The sequence below is a fragment of the Pogoniulus pusillus genome, chromosome 35 (genome assembly GCF_015220805.1).
Source record: "Pogoniulus pusillus isolate bPogPus1 chromosome 35, bPogPus1.pri, whole genome shotgun sequence".
In the NCBI taxonomy this organism is placed as follows: domain Eukaryota; kingdom Metazoa; phylum Chordata; class Aves; order Piciformes; family Lybiidae; genus Pogoniulus; species Pogoniulus pusillus.
In genome coordinates this window covers 9702150-9725617 of record NC_087298.1, presented here as the reverse complement: position 1 = coordinate 9725617, position 23468 = coordinate 9702150, and the positions used below count along the sequence as shown (strand labels likewise).

Here is a 23468-nt window from a genome sequence, read left to right as displayed (position 1 = left end):
TAACATCCAGCCTAGACCTCCCCTGGCACAACTTGAGACTGTGTCCCCTTGTTCTGTTGCTGGTTGCCTGGCAGAAGAGACCAACCCCACCTGGCTACATCCTCCCTTCAGGTAGTTGTAGACAGCAATGAGGTCTGCCTTGAGCCTCCTCTTCTGCAGGCTGCACACCCCCAGCTCCTTCAGCCTCTCCTCACAGGGCTGTGCTCCAGGCCCCTCGTCCTGCTGGCCACACTGTTCCTGAGCCAGGCCAGGGTGCATTGACTCTCCTGCCCACCTGGGCACTGCTGGCTCACCTTCAGCTACTCTCTACCAGCACCCCCAGGTCCCTGTCTGCCTGGTTGCTCTCCAGCCACTCTGACCCCAGAGGTGTTGCTTGGGGTTGTTGTGGCCAAAGTGTGGCCCTGGACTTGGCCTTGTTAAATCTCATCCCATCGACCTCTGCCCACCCATCCAGCCTGGCCAGGTCCCTCTGCAGGGCTCTCCTACCCTCCAGCAGATCCACACCTGCGCCGAGCTTGGTGTCATCTGCAAACTTTCTGACGCTGAACTCAGTGCCCCGGTCCAGATCATCGGTAGAGATGCTGAGCAGGTTCGGGCCCAGCGCTCAGCCCGGGGCACATCCCCAGGGTCCGAAGCCCTCAAACGCTTTTTAAAAGTGCTTTTTTATATTCTTATTTGTTAATTTTCTCAGCCGTTGAGTTCGAGAAGGGCTGTGTGCGTTCCGGGCAGGCGCCCAAAGCTGCTGGCCGGCCCCTCGCAGGGGCCCAGCCCGGCCCTTCCCGCGGGCCGCCCTCGCTTCAAATCACAACACAGGAAGCGGTGCCGGGGCCAACCGCCCGCCGAACGGCAACCGGCAACGGGAACGAGCGGCCCGGCAGGGCAGCCCCGGTCCCTCCGCTGCAGCGGGGCTGCGGGGGCAGAGGCGGTGGGGCGAGGATGGGACACGCTACTTGTTGCTTTGTGTGCTGAGGACAGCGGTTCTGTAGGGAAATGAACGCTAGAGCCGGGCTGGGGCGCCTCGCAAGTGCGCTCGGAGGAAGAAGAGACAAAGGCAAAGCTGTAAGTGTTGAGGCTTTTAAACGGAGCTCCGTGACAGTCGGCAGCTGCCGCTGAACGACCCCGCAGCAGCGCTTCTGCTCGGCTGCTGCTGGGTGAAGTGTCGCTTTCGGAAGCCAGCTGGGCGTTTGTGTGTAAGGAGGTGACCAGCTGAGCTGGGTGCTAATGGGAACGCTACAAGTGACTTCCGGTGCACTACATCCCAAGTGCGCTCAATTCTGGCTTCGGCTGTTAACTTCTCTTACAGAAGCAACTCGAGAAGTGATTTTTCTCAGATACTGCATTTAAAATTTCTGCTGCTGCCTCTGTTTTTTTTCTGGAGTAGCAAGAACAAAAGCGCTGATCAAACAGTGAGCAGCAACTCTTGTTGCTGTGTTGTTACTGTTTGCCGTGGCAGTAACTATATTTCTCTTTGTAAAATGATGGCTGTAATTTATCGTCAGTGTAGTTCTGTTTGTAGAGTTACGTTGTGACTGTAGTTCTCTATTTTCCCAAGTTTTCTGCCGCTTGAGTTGTTCGTGGTTGGTTTAATAGGGGTGGGGAACAGCGTTGTATTGTGGTGATGATAAGCACCGTTTGTATGCAGCTGAAACAATCACCCTGATTCATACTAAATGCTTCAAGTCCTGACCAGAGTCTGTGTGAGCTGTGGGCACAATGCATTTCCCAGGAATGTTAAAAAAGCAAAAGAAATCTCTTAAGTAAATCTTGGCTATAAAGTTGGCCTGACTTGCTGGCTGCTCAGAGTTTTCCTTCAGGTGGTGACCTGACATGTTCTAAAGCATCATCTGCTGTGAAGGCAATGCAGGGTGACAGGATTAAAGCTTCTGAAGTAATTCATGTTTGTTCTTGACTGAAAGAGAAAATAGAACAAAAAGTGAAGCCAGGAATTAAGGTAGTAGCCCTGAGTAATAGTTTATAAATGCAGGCTTTATTCATCATGCCTGGGCAAGGGGAAGACTGCACACAGTGCTGTTAGTCATGCAGGGTGCTTGTCTATCTGAGATTGTTTGTGGGACAGCAATGAGGAAAAATAACCAAGCCCCCAAAGGAACCAAGCACCACAACACACACACAGCACTTGTGACTTTACTGCTGGTATAAGACATTGCAGAACTGATCTAAAATACTGACTTGACTTAAATCTCTGTTGACCTTGTTCCGCTTCACCTTTCCAACTGTTAATTTACAGGCTCACATGAAAGCACAAAAAGCAAGTAAAGAACAGCAGATTGATGTCATGAACAAACATTACAGGCAGCTGGAGAGTCGCCTGGATGAAATGCTCTCGAGGATTGCAAAGGAAACTGAGGAAATTAAGGACTTGGAGCAACAGCTCACTGATGGTAAATGTTTCTTTTTCTCTTGCAGCACTTTTTGTCTAGGGTAACATGACAATTGAATTGGGGTTCAGATTTGTTTATCTTTGTGTAAGTGAAAGGCAGAATGTGCAGGGAAAGATTCAGACTCTTTCTTAATGGATCTAAAAAGAGAGTTTGGGGAATTTTTTTCAAGTATTATTTCATTTTTTTTTTAATGTTCACCTCACTTTTATGTGGCTAAGGATTGTAGTTTACAGAGATGTGGATTGTTTGCTTGTCTGTTTGTTTTTCCATAAGCCTGGGGGGAAGCTTTGGAAATTGACTTAGTCAATACATTTATTTATGCTTTTACTGTCCACTTAGGCTATGTGAGAGTAACTATCTCAGAAGAGCATATGAAAATAAAAAACTGGAACAAAATTGATGTAAAGTGTAAAGGTAGAAAATGTTATGTTGGTCAGTGTGCAGGAATGCATGAAGAGCTGTAGGATCTTTTTAATTAAGGCAGGTTAATAAACTAATTTAGGAACTCCTGTATTAGGGTGACAAAGCTGGTGAGAGGCCTGGAACTCAGCCCTATGAGAAGAGGCTAACAGAGCTGGGGTTGTTTAGCCTGGAGAAGAGGAGGCTCAGGGCAGACTTCATTGCTGTCTACAACTACCTGAAGGGAGGCTGTAGCCAGGTGGGGTTGGTCTCTTCTGCCAGGGAACCAGCAACAGAACAAGGGGACACAGTCTCAAGCTGTGCTGGGGAGGTCTAGGCTGGATGTTAGGAGGAAGTTGTTGACAGAGAGAGTGATTGGCATTGGAAAGAGCTGCCCAGGGAGGTGGTGGAGTCGCTGTCCCTGGAGGTGTTCAAGAGAGGACTGGATGAGGCACTTGATGCCATGGTGTAGTTGATTGGCTAGGGCTGGATGATAGGTTGGACTGAATGATCTTGGAGCTCTCTTCCAACCTAGCTGATTCTGTGATTCCTACCCTTAAAACAGAGCACAGGCATTTTCTGGTTGAGTTCTAATGACTCCTTGTTACTACATATTTCACTAGGTGAACAGCTTAGATAAGATGAAAAAGGCAGTTTTGTTTGTTTGGTAAAGAAGTGTGGTTCTTAACAATCTCAAATTCATTTTGCATTTCTACAGGTCAGATAGCATCAAATGAAGCACTGAAAAGAGATTTAGAAAGCATTATCACGGGATTACAGGAGTACCTGGAGAGCATGAAGTGTCAGGCAAAACGGGCCAATGATGAATGTAAGGAGTTGCAGAAGGATAAAGAATCTTTGCTGCAGAGATTGGCAGATCTAGAGGAAGAGAGGAACAACCTGGAAATAGTTGCCATGGATGCAGAAAACATGCGAAAAGTAAGGCTTAATACCTGAGTCTCTTCCCAAATTCAGATACTTAAGAACAAACCTTACAAGAAGTAAATAACCAAACTGGGAATGGCAAAGCACAGTTCTTGAATATTTATTTTTGACATAACTTCAGAGTATTCTTCCCTTGTACTCAACACTGGTCAGGCCACACCTTGAATACTGTGGGTTTAAACTCAAAGAGGGGAGATTTAGACTGGATGTTAGGAGGAAGTTCCTTACAGTGAGGGTGGTGAGACACTGGCACAGGTTGCCCAGGGAGGTTGTGGGTGCTTTCTCCCTGGAGGTGTTCACGGCCAGGCTGGATGAGGCCCTGAGCAACCTGCTCTAGTGGGAGGTGTCCCTGCCTATGTTGGGCGGTTGGAGCTGGATGATCCTTGAGGTCCCTTCCAACCTAGACCGTTCTATGATTCTAATTCAAGAGAGATGTTGAGATACTGGGCCCTGTGAGGAGAGGCTGAGGGAGCTGGGTTTGTTTAGCCTGGAGAAGAGGAGGCTCTGGGCAGACCTCATTGCTGTCTACAACTACCTGAAGGGAGGCTGTAGCCAGGTGGGGTTGGCCTCTTCTGCCAGGCACCCAGCAACACAACAAGGGGACACAGTCTCAAGTTGTGCCAGGGGAGGTCTAGGCTGGATGTTAGGAGGAAGTTGTTGGCAGAGAGAGTGGCATTGGAATGGGCTGCCCAGGGAGGTGGTGGAGTCACTGTCCCTGGAGGTGTTGAAGAAAAGCCTGGATGAGGCACTTAATAATGCCATGGTCTAGTTGATTAGACAGGACTGAGTAATAGGTTGGATTTGATGAGCTTGGAGGTCTCTTCCAACCTGGTTGATTCTGTGATTCTATGAATATTTTTCTTTGCTGTAATTCAGTCAGAATTTCCCACACACTTTAAGAGCAGAATTTGGCCTTTAAAGCCAGTTGCAAGAGATGAGATATGCAGTAGATGTGCAGTTTGTGGAAGATGTCTCAGAAATGCAGATTTTTACCTTTCAAATGTTGCTAAAAATGGATTTGCAGCTGCTGCAGTGAATTGCATCAGTGAAAACTGATGGTAAGGATGTGCACGTTATGAGTTTGCATCTGTTCTATCACCAAGTTATTGGAGAGCTGATAAATTCTGCTAAGTTTTATGTCAACCTTAATACCAGTAACAAATGTCTGTCACTTTAAGTTACATTTTTCTAACCCGAGTGTAGATTTGTGTACAGAATGTCACAGCAGTGTCATTGACCTCATCTCTGAATGCAGCAGTGCTGCCTAGGTTAGGTTTGAATGGTCAGTGAGTAGAGTTAGCGTCTCTGTTTTGATCTATTTGCTGTCACTCTGAGGCCATGTACTGTAAAGAAATCCTATCTCCCTTGTGTACTTACTTCTAAAGTGAATATAAAATTCCAGGAAATTTCAATGCTGGAAGAGGCACTCCAGGAGCAGCGAGAGACAAATGAATCGCTTAGGGATGCACAAAGGGATATCAGTGCCCATGAGACTGAACTGGAAGCCCAGCTAAGAGACAGGGACACTGAAGCCAATCAGCACAAAGAAGAACTGGAAAGACTGAAACAGCTTAGCCAGGTGAGAACAGAGCTCTTGTGCTGTCCAAGAGATAATCTACTCCAGCACAAGGCGTGACAGTAATAAGGTTTTCTGTTTGTAGATGGAACTGTCAGCCCTGCAAGCTGAACTTGAAAAAGAAAGGCAAGCACTAGAGAATGCTCTGACCAAAGCTCAACTGGCAGAAGAGAAGGAACAACAAAATTCTAAGCTCCTGTCTCAGTTCAAGCAATTGCAGGTGAAGCATTTGTTGTCTTTGAAATGTTGCCTGATATGCAGTGTGTTTCTCTGCTCCCTCAAAGGGAAAGTATGAAAGGATTCTGTATTGATCTTGTGTGAAGTTTATTAGTATTGATGGCTTTACCTCACTTTAATTTTCTTGTACAGACACCCTACACCATAGTCTTTTTATTTCTGTCTCTTAGACATTTAGATTGACCTCTGAAATAACTTCAGAGCTGTTCAGATACATTGCCCAGGGATTGCTAAATTGTTGTATCTTGGTTCCCACAAGCTTCATCCAGTATATCCATACTATTTGTATGCAGAATTAGAAACTAACCCAATGCCTAAGGCAGAATTTACTCTTTCTGTTCAAAGCTGTGATCCTGAGGAATCTTACTTGTCACCAAACAATAATGGCATCCAAGTACAAAAGGCAGCAGAGCTGTGATTCTGGCAGTCACTGGTATTTCATGAACTGTGTAGGTAGTTTAAGGAAAGGATAAGCTCATTTTTTAACTGGCATTTAAATAACCTTTCAACTGAAAGGCAGAAATTGTTTGGGTTGTACTTATTTTGTTGATGATAATGGTTCAGGCCACGCTGAAAAAAACTGTCTGGAGTCTATTTACAAAACAGAAACAACAACAACAACTCCCCCAGCTGATCTAGATACAAAAAAATTCTGGCTTCTGTTGTTTGTACATGTTTGCCAATGATTGTGTGAATGTTGTTTGGTTTTTTGTCTGTGTTTTTTATGGTGGTGTTGTTTTTTTTCAGGGAGATAACAATCTCTTAAAGCAGCAGCTTAAAGAGCTTCAAAATCAGCTGAACCATGCAGTTGGTAACTTAATTCATCCTGAGGAAGCCTTAGCTCGTATAAATGAACTCAAACAAAAGCTTCAGACAGGAGTTGGAGAGATTAAGTGAGTAAAATAAAAGTATGACAGTGTTCAACTTGAGCATGTGCAAGTGATTAGCAAATGAGAGCAATAAGGTACATGTGCTGCATCCTCCTGAGTGCAATTTGGGGCTGTTCAAGCATGACCTTAAGCACCCTGTGCTTGTTAAGAGCATCAATAAGTCTAGTGCTGAGCTTAGTAAGTCTAGTGCTGAGAGAAATGCATAGTGCCCTCGTGTTTCACTGCCACTTTTCCCCTGCTGTCTGTCCCGAGCAATACAGAATGGTAATCAAGAGAGAATGGAACATGTAGAGCCAGGGTGGAGGCAGTTCTGTGTGGTGCATTCAGAGTTGATTTACATTGGCTGTTTTAAACTTGCACTGTTTTCTTAGGCTTCCTAATTTCAATATGGGATCTCTTAATGTAAACTCAGTGGTTTTCTGTCTTGGCACCTGTACTGTTTCTCTTTCAGATGTTGGAATTCAGCTGATGTTTTAGGGAAAAGCCTTGCAAATCTGCAGAAGGAATGCAATGACATCCTTGCTGATGCTCAGATGGAAAAAGAGAAGGCATGGGCTAGACAGAGGCAGATGCAGGAGGAAATGGCATCCCAGCAGGAAAAACTGGAAGCAGTACAGGAGAAATACAGACAGGCATGTATCAAAAGCAAGAGTAAGACAATTTCAGCTTAGTCTCAAAAATGTAGCTTGCAGCTGAAGGATGTTTCACTACTGATGTATCTTTGTTGCTGTCCATCTTTCAGAAGAGAATAATTTTACTGGAGGTAGACAAATTCAGTACATTTGCTTGTCAAAACCACAGTGACAGCACACATCAGAGCAGGGTGCTGCTACTTGTGATTAGAACAGGAACAAGAGGTTGCTAGAGTACACAAATGGATGTTATGTGTAGTAACTTTCATTCTAAAGAAACAGGCAAAAGCTTCTGAGGAGGGAAGATAAATAACTGACCACTTCCACACAGTGTACTGTGATATTGTGGTTCAAGTAGTAAAATACACCAGCTATTCTTACCTTCCTTTTAGTGTTCAGTTGGATGCTGGACAGGACACATGATCCTTTGCAACCTCCTGTTGCTTTTTATTATATAAAGCTTGTTTAAAAAAAGTGGTTTGAAGGAGAAGGGTTTAACATGTGCTAAAAGTTCCATAAGCAACCTCTAATTTTAGCTGTATGACAACAGGGACAGAATCACCTTCTGGTGTTCATCTAACAATGGGTCTGAATTTATTTTCTTCAGTATTAGCCCTTATGATTTTTGCCTGATTATTTGGTAAATTTAGAATTTAGACTCAATTTTATGTCTCAGATGCAAAAAAGAGTTAAATTATAGGTAGAAAAATAGAGCCAGTAACCTGCTCTACTACCAAAATCACTTGGGCACTTGAAATGTGGTTCTTACAGTGGCAAAGAATTTCCTCTCTCTTTTGATCCAAATTATGCTGCTAACTACACTTCCCAGGTAGTTGTTTCTTACATCACATAAATAGGTGGCTTTTAGTTGGAAAAAGCCTCCACATATTTCTGGCTACTGCTTCTAACTAACTTCACTTTTTAGGTGAAAGCTGAAAACAGGCAAAATAAGAACAAGGTCCATCAGTTAGAGAATGAAATCCAACATCTACGTGAAAAAATAAAGAGCATGGAAGAAATTCAGGGCCTTGCTGATCAGCAGCTCCAGGAGGCAGATGAAGAGAAGGAGACTATTCTTGCTCAACTGAAAGATTTAGCAAAGAAGGTGGGAATGAGTAAGGGCAAACCTTGTGCACTCTGCGTGCTTGTGACAAGAAGATTCAAAAACTTAATAATTCTTTTGCTTTCTGACATAGCTCAAGTACAGAAAGGAGCACAAAGGTTAAATACAACATCTTTCTTTCACCTAGATTTTATTGGTTGTGCTCACTTTAGTTTTTTTTCCTGTTACTTCTATGCACTGGATACAGAGTGGGGGGCTAAGTGTCAGAAAGCCTGGCTTCCACCATGCTTTTCACTTAAAAACCTCTTTTCCTGATTCCAGAAAAAAATAGAAGATGCCAGGGCACAGATGCAGTTTGTCAGCCTAGATAAAGAGCTGAAGGAGTTAAAGAAAGCAGTCATCACTTCAGATAAACTGGCAGCCACAGAGCTCTCCAATGCTAAAAATCAGCTACAGGCTCTGCATGGGACTATTCACAAAATCAATCAGGAGCGAGCTGAGGTAAATGAAGATGGATAATTAATTGCTTGTGTATAAGTGGTGGTTTCGAGTGCCAAATTTGGCTTCAAAGCTTTATTCATAGAATCAACCAGGTTGGAAGAGACCTCCAAGATCATCCAGTCCAACCTATCACCCAGCCCTGTCCAATCAACTAGACGATGGCACTAAGTGCCCCAGCCAGTCTTTTCTTGAACACCTCCAGGGATGGTGACTTCACCACCTCCCTGGGCAGCCCATTCCAATGCCAATCACTCTCTGGCAAGAACTTCCTAATATCCAGCCTAGACCTCCCCTGGCACAACTAACCTCCCTTGTCCTGCTGGCCACACTGTTCCTGAGCCAGGCCAGGATGCAGTGAATTCTGCCATGAGCTCTCTCAGCCTCTCCTCATTGGGCTTGTGTTCCAGGCCCCTCACTATTCTGAGTTGTCCTGCTGCACAGGAGCTCCTGCTTTAGACAACATCATCTGAAATGCAGTAGATGATGCCTGAGTTAAGTGTGGGTATGGACAGGTGTGCTTACTGTGTCAGGTGAGAGAGGGATAAGTTTAACCTGTTAACTGAAGGTAATACCTTGTTACAGGGGGCTGTTAAGGGGCTGTGAAAGTTTGTTCTTCCACCTCGTGTTTCTTTAAGTATGGACTCCATAGTAACATCTCTGTAGAAATCCTGTAAAGTTAAAGGGAAAAGATCACTTTACATGAATGTTGCCAGTTTCTGCAATTCCAGAACAGACAGGTATTGATGCTTCTTGTTAGTCAGCTTTTCACAAAGCTGCATGAGACATCTGCAAGCTCGGGAAATACTCTTGCAAACTGAAGCTGAAATGAAGAATTCCATTTCAGGAGATGGAGGAAGCTGAAGAGTTCTGTGCTAAGGCAGCTCGTGCAGCTCGGGATCTTGCCAGAGCAGAAGCAGAAATTGAATTGTTACAACAACTCCTCAAAGAGAAGGAGGAACAAGTAGGTTGCAGTGGTGTTTGCTTTGTAATTGTGCAAGGGGTATTAAATGCTTCAGATATTGATTTAATGAATTTCTGAAAGGCCCTGTTCAGAGGCATCACACCTGTTCTTTTTCTTCAAGTTTTTCCAAGTGACAGAGTTCTTCCATCCTCTGACATCTGCCAGAGAACATGGAAGCCTCACTGGCTCAAGTAGAAGCATAGAATCAGTCAGGGTTGGAAGGGACCACAGGGATCAGCCAGTTCCAACCCCCCTGCCATGGGCAGGGACACCCTACCCTAGATTAGGCTGCCCACAGCCTCATCCAGCCTGACCTTAAACACCTCCAGGGATGGGATCTCAAACGCCTCCCTGGGCAACCCATTTCAGGCTCTCACCATTTTCGTGCTCAACAACTTCCTCCTCACCTCCAGCTTTGCTCCATTCCCCCCAGTCCTGTCACTCCCTGGTAGCCTAAAAAGTCCCTCCCCAGTTTTTTCTTAGGCCCCCTTCAGATACTGGAAGGCCACAAGAAGGTCACCTGGGAGCCTCCTCTTCTGTAGGCTGCACAGCCCCAACTTTTTCAGTCTGTCCTCATAGCAGAGGTGCTGCAGCCCTCTGAGCATCCTCCTGGCCCTGCTCTGGACATGCTTCAGCATCTCCACATCCCTCTTGTAATGGGCGCTCCAGAACTGGATGCAGTAGTCCAGGTAGGGTCTCAGCAGAACAGAGTAGAGGAGGAGAATCACCCAGGATCTGGTTGGCTTTCTGGGCTGCAATTGCACACTGCTGGCTCATGTTGAGCTTCTCATCCACCAACACCCTCAAGTCTCTCTCCTCAGGGCTGCTCTCCAGCCAGTCACTGCCCAGCCTGTATTTGTGCTTGGGATTGCCTCAACCAAGATGCAGGACCTTGCACTTGGTCTTGTTGAGCCTCATGAGGTTGGCTTGTGCCCACCTCTGCAGCCTGTCCAGGTCCCTCTGGATGGATCCCTGCCCTCCAGCCTGCCTGCTGCACCACACAGCTTGGTGTGGTCAGCAGACTTGCTGAGGGTGCACTCAATGCCTCTGTCCATGGCACTGACAAAGATGTTGACCAAGACTGGTCCCAGGACTGATCCCTGAGGGACTCTGCTTGTCACTGGCCTCCACTTGGCCATGGAGCTATTGACAGCCAGGTAGCTGATGTTTAAGTAAAACTCCCTTGCTAATTGAAATGCCTTTACATGGCAATGTCTGCAAACCTCAGTGATGTGAAGGAAGTTCTATTGCAGCAGCGGTACACTGAGTGTGTTTTGTAGGAATGGGTGGGCATGTTTGACAGAGTTTTAACATAAACTGTAGCACTTTGTATTGATGAAAATCCTGGTTTAGTTTCAGCATGAAATGGAGAAAGCTAGTGAGAAGAATGTAGCATCAAGCTCTCAGAAGTTTGAAATTGATAAATTAAGTGAAGCCGTGGAGCAACAAAAAGCAGAACTTGACCGTTTAAGGTGGTTGTTGGATAACATTGGGACAGGTAATCTCTCATTTTCTCCACATGGCATGCAGATAAGCATGATTCCAGAACACTGAACTTCTCTGTAGTTCTTGCTCTTTCATCTGAGAAGCTTCTCAGAGCTCTGTAAGTTTATTCCAGGAATAAACTGTTGGGGAGTGTTTCCTGTATGGTTCCTATACAGACATGTCCACTCTTTACATCTCTGAACTTCAGTGAATTCTCTGTGTATGAAGCCAAGAGCCAAATTGCAGGTCTGTGAAGTGTATGGGTGGGTTTTTTCCTCTTCACACAAGAAGACTGAAGGAAATGGGTGGTTAAGGACCAGCAGTAGGACTAACACTTCAGAGTTCTAGCGTTGCCTCTTGCCCTGCCTGGTGACCTTTGGAAACTGACTTAAATCTTTCCTCCTTTTGAAAGTCAGGCTGGCAGTATGTTAATTTTCTTCAGTTTTTGCTGATAACACTTTTCCCAGCTCTTTAGAAAACACTGACAGTGCTGTGCCTTCAGCTTTACACTGCTCTAAGGCATGGTCAGAGAGCTGTATGGTAAGGAAAAATGAGATCAGTTACCTGTATGTGAGCTTGGGTTTTGTATTTCTGAAGTCTTAAAACGACAAGCAAGGGCCAATGTGTATCACTGCATAGAGACAGAATAACCTTTAGTTTGCTTCCTCCAGCAATTCAGGTTTTTAATACCCTTTCAGATTAAGAGGATCACAGTGAGGGGGAAAAGCTGAATGCAGTATTTATGACTTAACTATTTGCCTTATATATCTATAAACTATGATCAATTTACAGGTAACAGAGGTGAAATAGACAACTTGCAGGATGAGATTGCTGCGCTCAAAAACATGCTTTCAAACCAGAGTGATTACATCAGCAGTATAGCAGATCCACTGAAAAGGAGGGGATACTGGTGTTATATGCCATCATCACAGGTTAGAAGTACAACTGCTGCTGTGTGGAAAGCCATTTGATATGGGAAAATCTGTTCTACACTTGTTGGGTCTGGGAGAAACATAAGGAACTATATCAGATGGCATGTTAAGAGACGTCCTGAAACAACAGCAGACAAATGTTCCCTGATAAAGCCTGTTGCTGTGTAGTAATCTGGTGAATGTCATATTTGGAGACAATTATTCCAAGGGCAGTACTGTAAATTCATTTAGGGAAAGGTTAAAAGAGGACATTACAGACAAACAGTTCCTGCAAACCAGCATTTGTCTGAACAATACTTCAAACTCTTCTAGAAGTAGTAGTATCACACTCAGAAGGAAGAGAAAGCAGAGTGTGTGCAGCCTGTTCTTGAAAAGGAACAGTGCTTTAGAAATGTCTACAACAAACATTTTTACAGGGTTTGTCATTCCTACATTTACACAACCAGTTTGCCTTTGTTTTGTTTTTTTTTCTTTAGGTTTCAACTCCTGCTTCCCGCAGCACAAAAGATTCTGGCATTTGTTTACTCTGTGGCACATCCTCACCAGGAAGAGGGAGTGGTCAGGACAGGCAGGGCAGGAAGGAAGATTTGTCCAGTCAAGGAGGCTGCTGGATTTATTCACCAGTCAGAAATAGGTTGCCCAGAACAAATTCTGGTAAAGGTAAGTCAGTCTCACAGCCTCAGAATGTTTAGGAGCCTACTGAAGATGGATTTTCTAGAGCTCCTAAGGAAGGTCTCTATGTGCACAAGTCTATTACAAAAGTTAATTGCTGTTGAACTCATTAATCACCTTAAGCAGTGCTTATTACATTTTGATATGTTAGATAGAATTTAAAATTACTTTGGGAAAAAAATGTTTTAAATGACTTTTTTTTTCCCCTCTGTAAAGACAGAAGAGCAAAAGGAGATGGTGAAGGAAATGAAGAAGCTCATGTTCCTGAAGAGCCTCCTTTTGTACCACCGCCTGGAACAGTTATTTACACAGTCCTTCCAGATGGTAGCCCTGTACCTGAGGGGACTGTGGTTTATGGCCCTCCTCCTGCAGCACCAAGTGGAGCTTCAGTTCCCCCAGGCTCTGTTATCTATGGCCCACCTCCTCTGGGGGCCCAGGTTGTGTATGGTCCTCTTCCTTCAAGCTTCACTGTCCCACTCGTTCCTGTCGGAGTGCTTCACTGCAATGTGCCTGAGCATCACGATTTGGTAAGAGACAGAGCTGTAAGCTGTAGGTGTAATCAGAGGCAGCTGACTTACAAGGAGAGCAGCAACATTTAATTTCAAGAAAAAATGCAAAACCTCTCATTTTTACAGAGCAGATTAGTCTAGTTTAAAAAAAAACAACCAAGAAATTAAGGAGTCCCTGCTGGGGAGGTTGTGGATCTGAGTGTGCTGAGAGTGCTGCACCTCTGTGCTGCTCTCTGTTGTCTGTAGCTGCTCCTGTGTCTCAGGAGCACTGCAATAGAAAATAGGTCTTGACTTGGTTGCTCTGTTTCCTGTCTGCAGGAGAGTGAAGTCACGAGGCTGGAAGACACTGTGTGTTATTTAAAGTCTCAGAAACACAAAGAGAGGTGGTCAGAGGCAGCTGAGCGTAAATGCAGGAAAGAGGTGGAAAAATTGCATCAAAATGTGGAAGACCTTCTGCAGGAAAGAGAGGAGCTGGAACGGGAAGTAGCAGAGCTACAGCAGGCAGCTCAGAAACGTACCAAACGCAGGTGAGGGTTGCCCTGGGCTGCATGGGAAGGAAACTTTTCCACAATAAAAGCCAATTTTGACTTGTTTACAACCAATGTAAACAGACCAGGACTTCAGGAGGCTCTGTGCCTCTGGCATTTTGTATTTTCATTCCGTGCCTTTCTTCCTGACCTTTTAGGGACTTCATTGAAGGGTATACTGATGACCTGATTGCAGAAATGCACTTAGAAAAGTCTCTTAGGCATCGTGAAGATATTGCAGATGAAATTGAATGTCTAGAGAAGACTCTGCTGAAACGACGAGCAGAGCTTAGAGAGGCAGACAGGCTGCTTTCTGAAGCTGAAGTGGAACTTGAGAGCACAAGGGGGAAAGTAAGTAAAGCCTAAGTCTTAAGTGCAGAAGGATTTACATGTGTTAAGATTGTTTAAGCAGAGGAATTTGGTTTGTCTAAGCAGTTTAATTTCACTTGGATTACTGAAGGCTCTTTACAGCTTCTCTGTAAAAAGAAGTCATGGGATAGCCTGTACCAGAAGAAAATGCTTCAGTTGTTGCTAAGGAGAAGGAAGCTTTTAAGCTCTGAGCAAGAGAGGAGGAAAGGTTCTGGTTCTTGGTATATAGAGAGGTAGACAGTTCAGGTGGCATACTCAAGCCAGGAGGAAGTGGTCTTTAAACAGTTAACCTGGATGTGGGAAGCATATGGTGGGAATGTATTTCATCACAAGTCTTCATTTCTTGCTCTAGACTAAGGACACTGTTCAGAAGTACAACCATGCCAAAGAGCGTTTGTCCTGTGCTGAAACCGAGGCAAAGGAGCTGGAGTGGAGGGCTCAGGATGTGGCTGTTAGACTGGTGAAGGCAGACCAGCAGTTAAGGTACACTCTTGTGGCTTTGTATCAGAGGGGCATGAGGAGAAGAACAAGATTCTTCCACATCTCTCAATCCTGCTTTTGGAGAGGGACAGCAGTTAAAATGTTAATCTCAAAAGCCGTGAATGCTTCTTTAGGTTATTACAGGCTGATACCAGGGATTTACAACAGCATAAGAAGGAACAAGAAGGTGTTTTGAAGGAAATGAGCAAAATGGTGGCTGCAAAAGACTCTGAGTTCCAGTTGTTAAACCAGAAGATAGAAATGCTGAGGGAAAGGTGAGCTTAATTTACCATAAACTATCTTAGATAAAATAAAGATGTTTTCCTCCAGTAGGCTACTGCCTTGTTTCTGTGTTTTTGTCCTTCCTGTCAGTCTTCATAAGCTTCAAGGAGATGTTCAGGTTGCAGAAAGTAATGAGGAACATCACCTGCAAATCCTCAAAGAAGCAGAAAGCCTTCTTCAGGGCAAGAAAACTGAACTGGAAAGGTTGAAAGATCAGGTAAGGCTTATCTTGTTTCTTCTGCACTACCAATTTTGTTGGGTTTGGGGTAACTGAAAGCTGAGAAGAACCTTAAGTTTTTGAACTGCCCTATCTAAAGAATTTAATTCTTGCATTTATTGTAACATTGCCCATTTGAGTTGTCCCTGTTTTGTCTCCTCATATGATCCCCATCTTGCTGGTGTCTGTGCACACTAAATGTTACTGCAGAGTTCCCTGTGACAGCCCTTGCTGCATTTCAGAAAAAGAAGCGAGTCCCTGAGGTACAGGACTGCACTGCCCAGGCCAGAACTCAGTCTTTAGTGTTGCCTTTATTCTGGAGAAAGAAATGAAGCTCATTGCTCTGGTGGGATCCTTCCATAGGGTGATTCAGATCAGCCTCTGGCAGGGATGGCGCTGACTGCGTTTGTTCTTGTGCACCTGTGTAGCTGCAGGAAGAGAAGCCTTCAGGTGCTGCTTCCCTTCAACTTCTTCTCCATTGCAGATTACTGCTCAGCAGCAAGAGCTCCTGTTTCTGGACCAGCAGTTAAACCAAAGAAAAGAAGAGCTCCATGTCCTTCAGGACTGCATTTCTCAGAAGAAAGGTGACCTTAAAGAAGCCCTTCAAGATGGAGAGACTGAAGCAAATGAAAAACTGCGCCAAATAAGAGTAATGTTTCCAAATGAGTTTTTCAACTCATTCAGATTGTTCTCTGAGGAACAGCATAAGAATAGAGTTATGGGAGGGAGGGGGAAGTGTCCCATAAAGTCTTCACAAAATCAGTTTTGCTTTCTATAACCTGCCAAAGCTCACTGGAAAAATAGAAGCAGCAAGCTATGGTTGTGGGTGACTTAGAGCTTGGTCCAGATGCACAAATACGTAGAACTCCCTAGTCCCAGGTCCCTTGAGAACTAAATCATGTTAAAGCAAAGTCTCTGCATGACTTAGAGTTGCTGAGGCAAGCAGCAGCTGAGGCAAACCAGTCTGAGTGTGTATAAAGCACAACAAAGCTGGCATAAGTCGCCTGTCTCCATCCCTGTTTCCGTAGAAGGGATCCTGTACTTCCTTTCTGAAACAAAAACAAAGGGTCAAGGTTAATTATATTTTGGGGAGTGAATTTTATCTGCTTCTCTGTTTTAAGGCTTGTTAGTCACTTGAACGGCAGTGTTATGGTCAGATTTGGAGCTCAAAATCTTTGCAGAATTACTGTTCTGAACTGTAAATGAGCAAAAGGTTAACCTAAATATTAGGTATTTTCTCTTTGCACCATTAAGTATAACTGCAAACAGTGGAATCAAACTGAACACTAGCTCCTGACAGACTTCATGTATTTATATATTTTTTATAAATACATACATCTATTTAAAGGAAAACTTTAACCTGACAAATAATGGCATTCCTTAAAACACTGATATGTTTCCACAGGAAATAAAGCTACTTCTGGAAGAGCTTAATGTTGAAAGGAAAGAACTGGATGTCCAGGTGAAGGAGAAAAGAGCACAGCTCTTGTTCATCAAAAAGGATATTGGAAAAGAGGAAGAACATCTTCAAGGAATACTTGGGCAAATTGCCAAGCATAAGATGGGTATGGCCCTGACTTTGTAGTCAAGATTCTGGGCAGTTTGGAAAGAAGTGCTCTGAGCTCTTAGCTGTGCATTGCTGCAGTCTGCTGCTCACTTTTGTACAGTCCTGTGAACAGCTGCAGAGGCGTCCCCTGTGTCCTGGTGGGTGATGCAGAGCTGAAGTTGAGGCAGCACTTGGTGCTGCTTTGTGTTTGGGATGGGTGCTTTACATGCCAGAGAGAAACGTGAACAAAGCTGTTGTCGGGACTTATCAGCTCATATTGGAGCGCTGGGTGGTCAGGAGACATGAGCTAATTATGATGCATTCACAGAAGAACTCAACATCAGTATGTACGTGGAAGTGGAAGCTCCCTCCAAGGAGCTGTGTCATGGCAGATTGTGGGAGGTACAAGCAGCAGCAGTTTGCAGCCTTTGTACCTTCTGCAATATTTTCTTTCATTGCCCATCAGCCAGAGACTCTGTCCTGACTTATTCCATGGGGAGTGGAAGAAGCAGACCTAGGGCCATGGAATTTGCTGGCAGAGCAGCAGCTGAGAAGGTGGAGGTTTTTCCCAGGGATGCTATCAGTATAGCAGCTCTCACTTTTTCCTTAGTGCCTTTCTTTGCAAAGGGACTATGTCTGATGTGTTTCTAACAACCTTTTATTGCTTTCACCTTACTAGAACTAAAACATGTTCTGGAAATGCTGGAGCTTGAAAATAATGAACTTGAAAGTTTGAAACTACAACATGACCAGAAGGTCAATGAGCTGGAAAAGACTCAGCGTGCAGTTCTAGAAGTAAGTGCTTCTTCTGTAGCTACTATGACTGGCAGAAGAGATCTGCTTATTCTGTGATCACAGACCTGGCTAACAGAGTCCCTGCACTTGAAATCAATCCCTTTCTAGTCTGATGCCTTCTTATCATGGAGAAGTCTTAAGTCTGCTTAGGCCCTTTGAAATAGTGGGGGTTTGGTGCATATGAGGGAGAACAATAGCTGTAGAACACTGAATGCTGTTTCCTCTGTGTCAGCTTCCAGAGTGTTTTTATCTGGATTCTGTGTCCTCAAAGAGTGTGGCAGACAGTTTGATAACTCAGCTGGGCAGTCTCTACCGTTTTAGCACAGCTAGTCTGTTCTGACCAATGCAGACAGGCATTGAACTTTCTGCCTGCTGGTGGCAGACATCAGCAGTATCCCTCTGGCAGTCTCACTGGGTCACAGTCCAGGAGGAGCCTCCATTGCTCAGCTGTGCACTTCCAGAAGACCTAACACCTGCTTTCTGAGAGCATTCATGAGCAAACAGAAACAGATAGTACCTGCAGCTTACTCTGAAAAGTCTTTACCTCTTTTCTTTGTACCCTTCCTGTGAAGGACAGGGAGAAGAGAGGCCAGTTGGTACACTTGGTACCTTTCTAGTAGTATGCTTAAAGTGGTCACCTTCCTACATCACCTGAGCACCTCTCAGCCCTTAGTGTCATTCTCAGCAAATCCCTGCAGTGAAAGGACATTCTGCTCTTACATATTAGGAGTAGGAAATGGTGGTTAAACTATGATGCAGCCCTTCTTCCAGTCCTTCTGCTCATACTCATCTAGATCCACTGTGAGCAGTTCTGCCTCTCATCATGCAGCAATTGCAGGGCTGCTCTGTCCTGCACATGATCTCTGGGAGTGAAAGGTTCTCAGACTGCTGCAGCTGAAGATGTTCCTAACTTGTTCTGCTGCTTGACCATGTAAATTGTTGTTTGCAATGGCTTCTTTTGTAGGAGAAGTTAAAACTGGAGGATATTCAGAGATTATTTCAGTGTCAGCAAGGGGAAGTAGATTGGCAGGAACAACGACTGGAGAAGGACCGTCAGGAAAACGAACATCTGGCTTCTCAGATGCGCACTCTGCAAAACAACATTGAGTCCTTGAATAAAGAGAAGGAAAAGCTTGAGGAAGACTGTCAGAGTTTGGAAAAGAAGTTGTCACAAACCAGAAGGTGGGGGAGTATCCTTTCTGCGAAGATCAGAAGTGCTGGGAAGTGCCTTGAATGTCTTAATCAATGACTAAAATGTAGCTGTGACTTGGAGGTGCCCAATTACACAGAATGTGCTGCTTCCTGTATCCTGCAGAGGTTTTATTTTAAGGAGACTTACAGAAAATAGTCAGCAGTGAAGCTGATAAATGCAGCAGCATTTGTTCTGTTGTGGCAGTACAGTGAGAAATGGTATGCAAAGCAAAATGTTAAGTCATGGAACAGGACAACTGTCCTGCTCTTGGGACTGCTGGGTAGTGGCCCCTTGAGCTGACTGAACTTGTACTGAAATGCAGCTGAGTCCTCACCAAGTACTTAATAAACCAAGACCATTTTCACATTTACAGAGATTTAACTGCTACTGAAGAGAGCAGCAGGACTATGTTGTCCACTGTAGAAAAAGTGGAACTGGATGTCAAAAGCCTACAGCAGGAGGTAGATCTACTGAGAAAACAGAAAAAATCACTGCATGGAGACATTGTTGTTGTACAGAAGGACCTTCAAGGTAAAGATGGGCTTAAACTGTAATATGTTTTAAGAGCAATTGTGTTAAAAGACACAATGTAACTGTACTGTATGACAGTAAACATCTCAATAGCATGAAATATCTGCAGGCAGAAAGTATTCAACGTGTCCAAAAGATGGCAATTTTAGAAACTGGTTTTCTGCTGTTTGTTCTTCATTGATGAAAAGAGGGAACATTTGTGTGGCTATTTCAGATTGCTGAGTGAAAATCTTTGTCACCAAATCTTTTTCTAGTGAAAAAGGAAGAACTGGACACACTGAAAGGAGAGTTAAATGACTCCAGGCAGCAGCTTCACCTAGCAGAACAGGTTAGTTTTGGTGAATGGTGTCTGTGTCACAAATACATGTTGTATTCTCATCTACAAGTGTAAATATATCCACAGAGTGGGTAGTTTGTAGCACAGGAACAAGGGTTGTCATTTAGCACACTAGTCCACTTTCCATCACCTGGTTTTACCTAGGCACTAGCTCAGAACCAGACCCTTGCAGATCTGATATATAGTCGCTGGTTTATTTTCTTGTTGAGTCTGGAGTGGTTTGGACACCAGCTGGTACTCAGTAAGCAAATGAGATTCCTGTTCTGGGCCTTCTGTTTAAGTGGCTGCTGTGATGACTTCCAGTTGGGTTGTTAATGCCAAGATGGAGTGGGTGGCTTTTTGTAGGTTTTGTTTTGTTTTTTGGGTTGTTCAGTTTGGTGGCTTTTAGGTGATTGGGTTTTTTCTGTGTATTTACTTGCATGAGTTGATTCTGTGATTCTCTGAATTTCTTTCTTGAAGGCAACCCAGGCAGAGGCAAAATCACTCAGGGCTGTTGGGGTTTTCTGGCTTTTTATCTGGTGGTTCTTAGTGTGTTAACTCCCTGGCTGGTTTAATGGGAGATAATCTTCAGTGTGCTTAAGGGTGCTCAGTGAGGTTCTTTCCCAGGCCTGTTCTGACTCTCACCAGCTGCTGATTCTATATTTTATATTGCAGGATTTGAAAGCTAATACACGGCAGCAGGCTGAGCTGCTGAGAGAGCAGGCCACCCTGAAAGAAGAGATCCGGGAGTATTTAAGGAAACGTAAGGATTGCCAAGAGAGGCAGAAGAAGAGGGAGAACCACTTGCAGCAGCTCCAGGGGGAGATCGAAGAGAAAGAAGCAGAACGAGCCAGGCAAGAGGCGGTAAGAGCCTTGCTGACTTCCCTTGCTTTCTCCTGACCTCCAGAAATAATTCAGGCCAAAAGGGTTTGGGAACAAGTTTACAGATAATACAGCAGTGCTTTAAAAAACACAAAGCCTTGTTTTCAGAGGAAGAGCAGTAAACAAAAAGCTCCAGCACTGAGTTATCTTAGCAAAAAGGCAGGGGGGGGTCAGAACGAAGGACAGGGTCATCTCTGAACTGATAGCAAAGAATCAGCACTGAGCCCTAAGTGCAGGAAGGGCTGGTGCAGAGGCTGGCACTGTGTGGAGTCCTGCCCCAGCTGCTGCTGTAGTTGGTGTGGGTGAGCAGATTATTCTCTAGAATTCTGTTCTGTCAGCTGCCAAGATACAGGAGCTGGACTTAGTTCAGAGAGCTTCTGTTCCCATGCTGCCTCTTGGGAGAAGGAGCAACCTCTGCAGAGTACCTGAAATGATAGGGTGGATTTACTCTGAAATGAATCAAAATTTAACTCTCTAATTCCAAAACTAAGCATAAAAACATCCAGGGCTTTATCCTGAAGTTTCCTTTTGATTTTGAGTGGATCACTGTTGGCAGCTAGCTTGTGTCCTGCTGTATTTCTGTGCCAAGCCCATCAGCTGTTTGACAAATAGGGCTTAATCATATATTCCTGTAGTGAAATTAACATCTGGTGGCTGAGGAGTTTTTCAACAAAGTGTTAACCAAAAGGAGCACTGAGGGAGCTATACTGAAAATGAGAGGCAAGGAAAACTGGTAAACATTTGTTGTCAGCAGGGAATATTAGACTGCAGTGCTTTGCAGTCTGTGGAATCATTTTGCTTGGAAAAGACCTTCAATAACGAGTCCAACCATTCTCTAACTCTGTCAAGGCTGGTGCTAAAACATGTCTCTCAGCACCACACCTCTGCATCTTTCAAACACCTCCAGGAATGGAGACTTCAGCCACCTCCCTGGGGAGCCTGTTTCATTGCTTGAGAACCTTTTCAGTGAAGAAGTTTATTCTAATGGCCAACCTCAACCTTCCTTGCTGCAACTTGAGGCCACTTCCTCTCATCTTCCCATGGCTCATTACTGGGGAGAAGAAACCAACCCCCACTTTGGTCTAACCTTCTTTCAGGGAATTGTAGAGATTAGGGTTTCCTCTCAGCCTCCTTTTCTCCAGGCTACACAACTTCTGCAATGTCTTTTGGTGCTGCTGTTTGTTCTCAGGGAGTTGTTTCTAGTTCAGGCTTGAAGTGGTGGTTTTGTTTTGGTTTTGTTCTGGGGTTTTGGCAGATTCTTCATCGCCTCAAGCAACATTTGGAGCACGAAGGAAAAAAACTGGAAGAATATACTGCAGAAGTGAAAGACCAGAGAATGCTGTTGGAAAAGGAACTAACAGACCAACAAACAAAACTGGAACAGGTGCTAACAAAAGTAAAGCTGGCAGAAGAAAACCTCAGGAAGCTGGAAAAGGAGTCGTCCCACTGTGCAGCACTTGAAGAAGTCATCAGGAAAAGCAGTAAGATTCATTGCACAAATCAGTTGTTGCCATCTGTGGGTCCTAATCTAAAGAAACCACAAACAGTTGTACTCATCTCACTTGGTTTTGAAGGCAGGAGGATGTGGATTGACTCCTAGCCAACCTTAAACTGTTTTTCTCCAAGAACTGAGATTCTAAAGCCCAGTGATGTTGTCTGCTCTCACCTTTTGTCAGTGGTTTTACAAACCACTGCTTGGCAGATTCATGTGTCTGAAAAATGCTTACTGTGTATGAAGTATGAAATACTGAAATGTCTCTGTTAATCAAGGGTGTTTTAAAAATGTTAATTGCAGAACATCAGCTCTCAGAAAAAGAACTACAATTACAACAGAAAAACAGAGAAGTACAGACTCTTCAAAAAGAACTGGAAATCTCCAAGTCTGACCTAAACCATCTCCAAGGGCAGATAGCAGCAGAGAGGAAGAGAGCAGAGAAACAAATCCTGAGTCTTAAAGAAGCAATGAAAATGCAAAAGATGCAGCTTGAGAGAAAACTGCAGGTAAGTCCTGGCTGAGGGGAGAGTGTTTGGGGATTTGGGTTATTTTTAAACAGCAAAATGGCAAAAGGAGGAACAAAATACTGTGTAACTTCATGGCTAGGCAGAACTTGAGGCGACCCAACTCTGGTATTTCTAGATGGTGCAGCAGAACACCCCTAGTTACTCCTCTGCAGTGCCTTTTGACTTGAAGAAACTTATGTGGGCTTTCCTGCAGTGGATGCTCACAGTGAAAGGGAATCTCTCTGTATTTCCTAGGAGCAAAAGCAGGAAAATGCCTGTTTGCAGAGTGAAATAGCAGCTGCTGAGCGTGCAGCGCGCACACACCAGGAACGAGCTGAGTGCCTTACGAAGGACCTTGGCCAGGCCCAGCAAGACTACATGGACCTCCAAACCCAGGTATCACCCAGTAGCTAAGCACAGGCAGGCTGAGGGGAAGCATTGATGTTGTATTGATTTGGAATCTCTTCTTACTGTATCAGTTAGAAACAGACCTACTGAAAAAGACTGTGTGGTTCTGCCAAGCCTGGGAGAAGTTGAGCTCTGCCAGCAATCAGCAGGATCAGGCAGCTCTGTAATCCCAGTTAAAAATGAACAAACCAGCTCTAGCCAGGCAGTCACATGTGGAGTTCTCAGTGCAGGGTGCCAGGTTCTACAGCAGTATTTCATCCTTCAGCTCTTGAAGGACACTGTTACCTTCCCATCCTGTGGTGGGGAGTCCAGACACTGTTGAATCCAGTGCAAATAGATCAGTCCCTCTTGCCTAGTGAAATGATGCCTGATGAGGAGACTGCCCTGTGGAGGTGGGCTGAGGGTGGTGGCTGCTGGTTAAGAGTAACTGGATTTTGGTGCTCCCAAGATACATAGCCAGTGCAGCACAACATCTGAGAGCAGCTCGATCCAGGCACTGACTCAGTCATGAACTTAGGGCTCTGTTTACTAAGTCTGGTAATGGGAACTTGGCGTAACCAGAGTCACAGTTCATGCAGATCACTAAGTGTTGCCAGCATCGAGTGGGCACTCACCAACGTGTTAGTGCCAGCCTGGGCTAGCATTTTCTCCTTTTGATAGTCACTGTAAGGGGTGACTCCACCTGGTCCACCTTCAAGTCCTGTAATAAACCCTTCAT

General features: G+C 44.6%; 1 protein-coding gene across 1 annotated transcript in view; it reads left to right on the top strand.

The window, feature by feature from the left end:
* Positions 1–23468, top strand: part of CNTRL (centriolin) — a 38935-nt gene that overhangs the window by 12695 nt on the left and 2772 nt on the right. The window contains 28 exon segments of the mRNA XM_064170845.1: positions 2249–2402; positions 3520–3740; positions 5149–5325; positions 5408–5542; positions 6307–6452; positions 6901–7081; positions 8007–8186; positions 8466–8645; positions 9490–9606; positions 10960–11104; positions 11884–12023; positions 12500–12683; positions 12912–13222; positions 13523–13731; positions 13890–14082; positions 14453–14583; positions 14715–14855; positions 14953–15079; positions 15564–15728; positions 16485–16644; positions 17305–17420; positions 18385–18602; positions 18986–19143; positions 19398–19471; positions 20135–20323; positions 21597–21822; positions 22137–22342; positions 22598–22738. Of these exon segments, the coding sequence (XP_064026915.1) occupies positions 2249–2402; positions 3520–3740; positions 5149–5325; positions 5408–5542; positions 6307–6452; positions 6901–7081; positions 8007–8186; positions 8466–8645; positions 9490–9606; positions 10960–11104; positions 11884–12023; positions 12500–12683; positions 12912–13222; positions 13523–13731; positions 13890–14082; positions 14453–14583; positions 14715–14855; positions 14953–15079; positions 15564–15728; positions 16485–16644; positions 17305–17420; positions 18385–18602; positions 18986–19143; positions 19398–19471; positions 20135–20323; positions 21597–21822; positions 22137–22342; positions 22598–22738 (4725 nt within the window).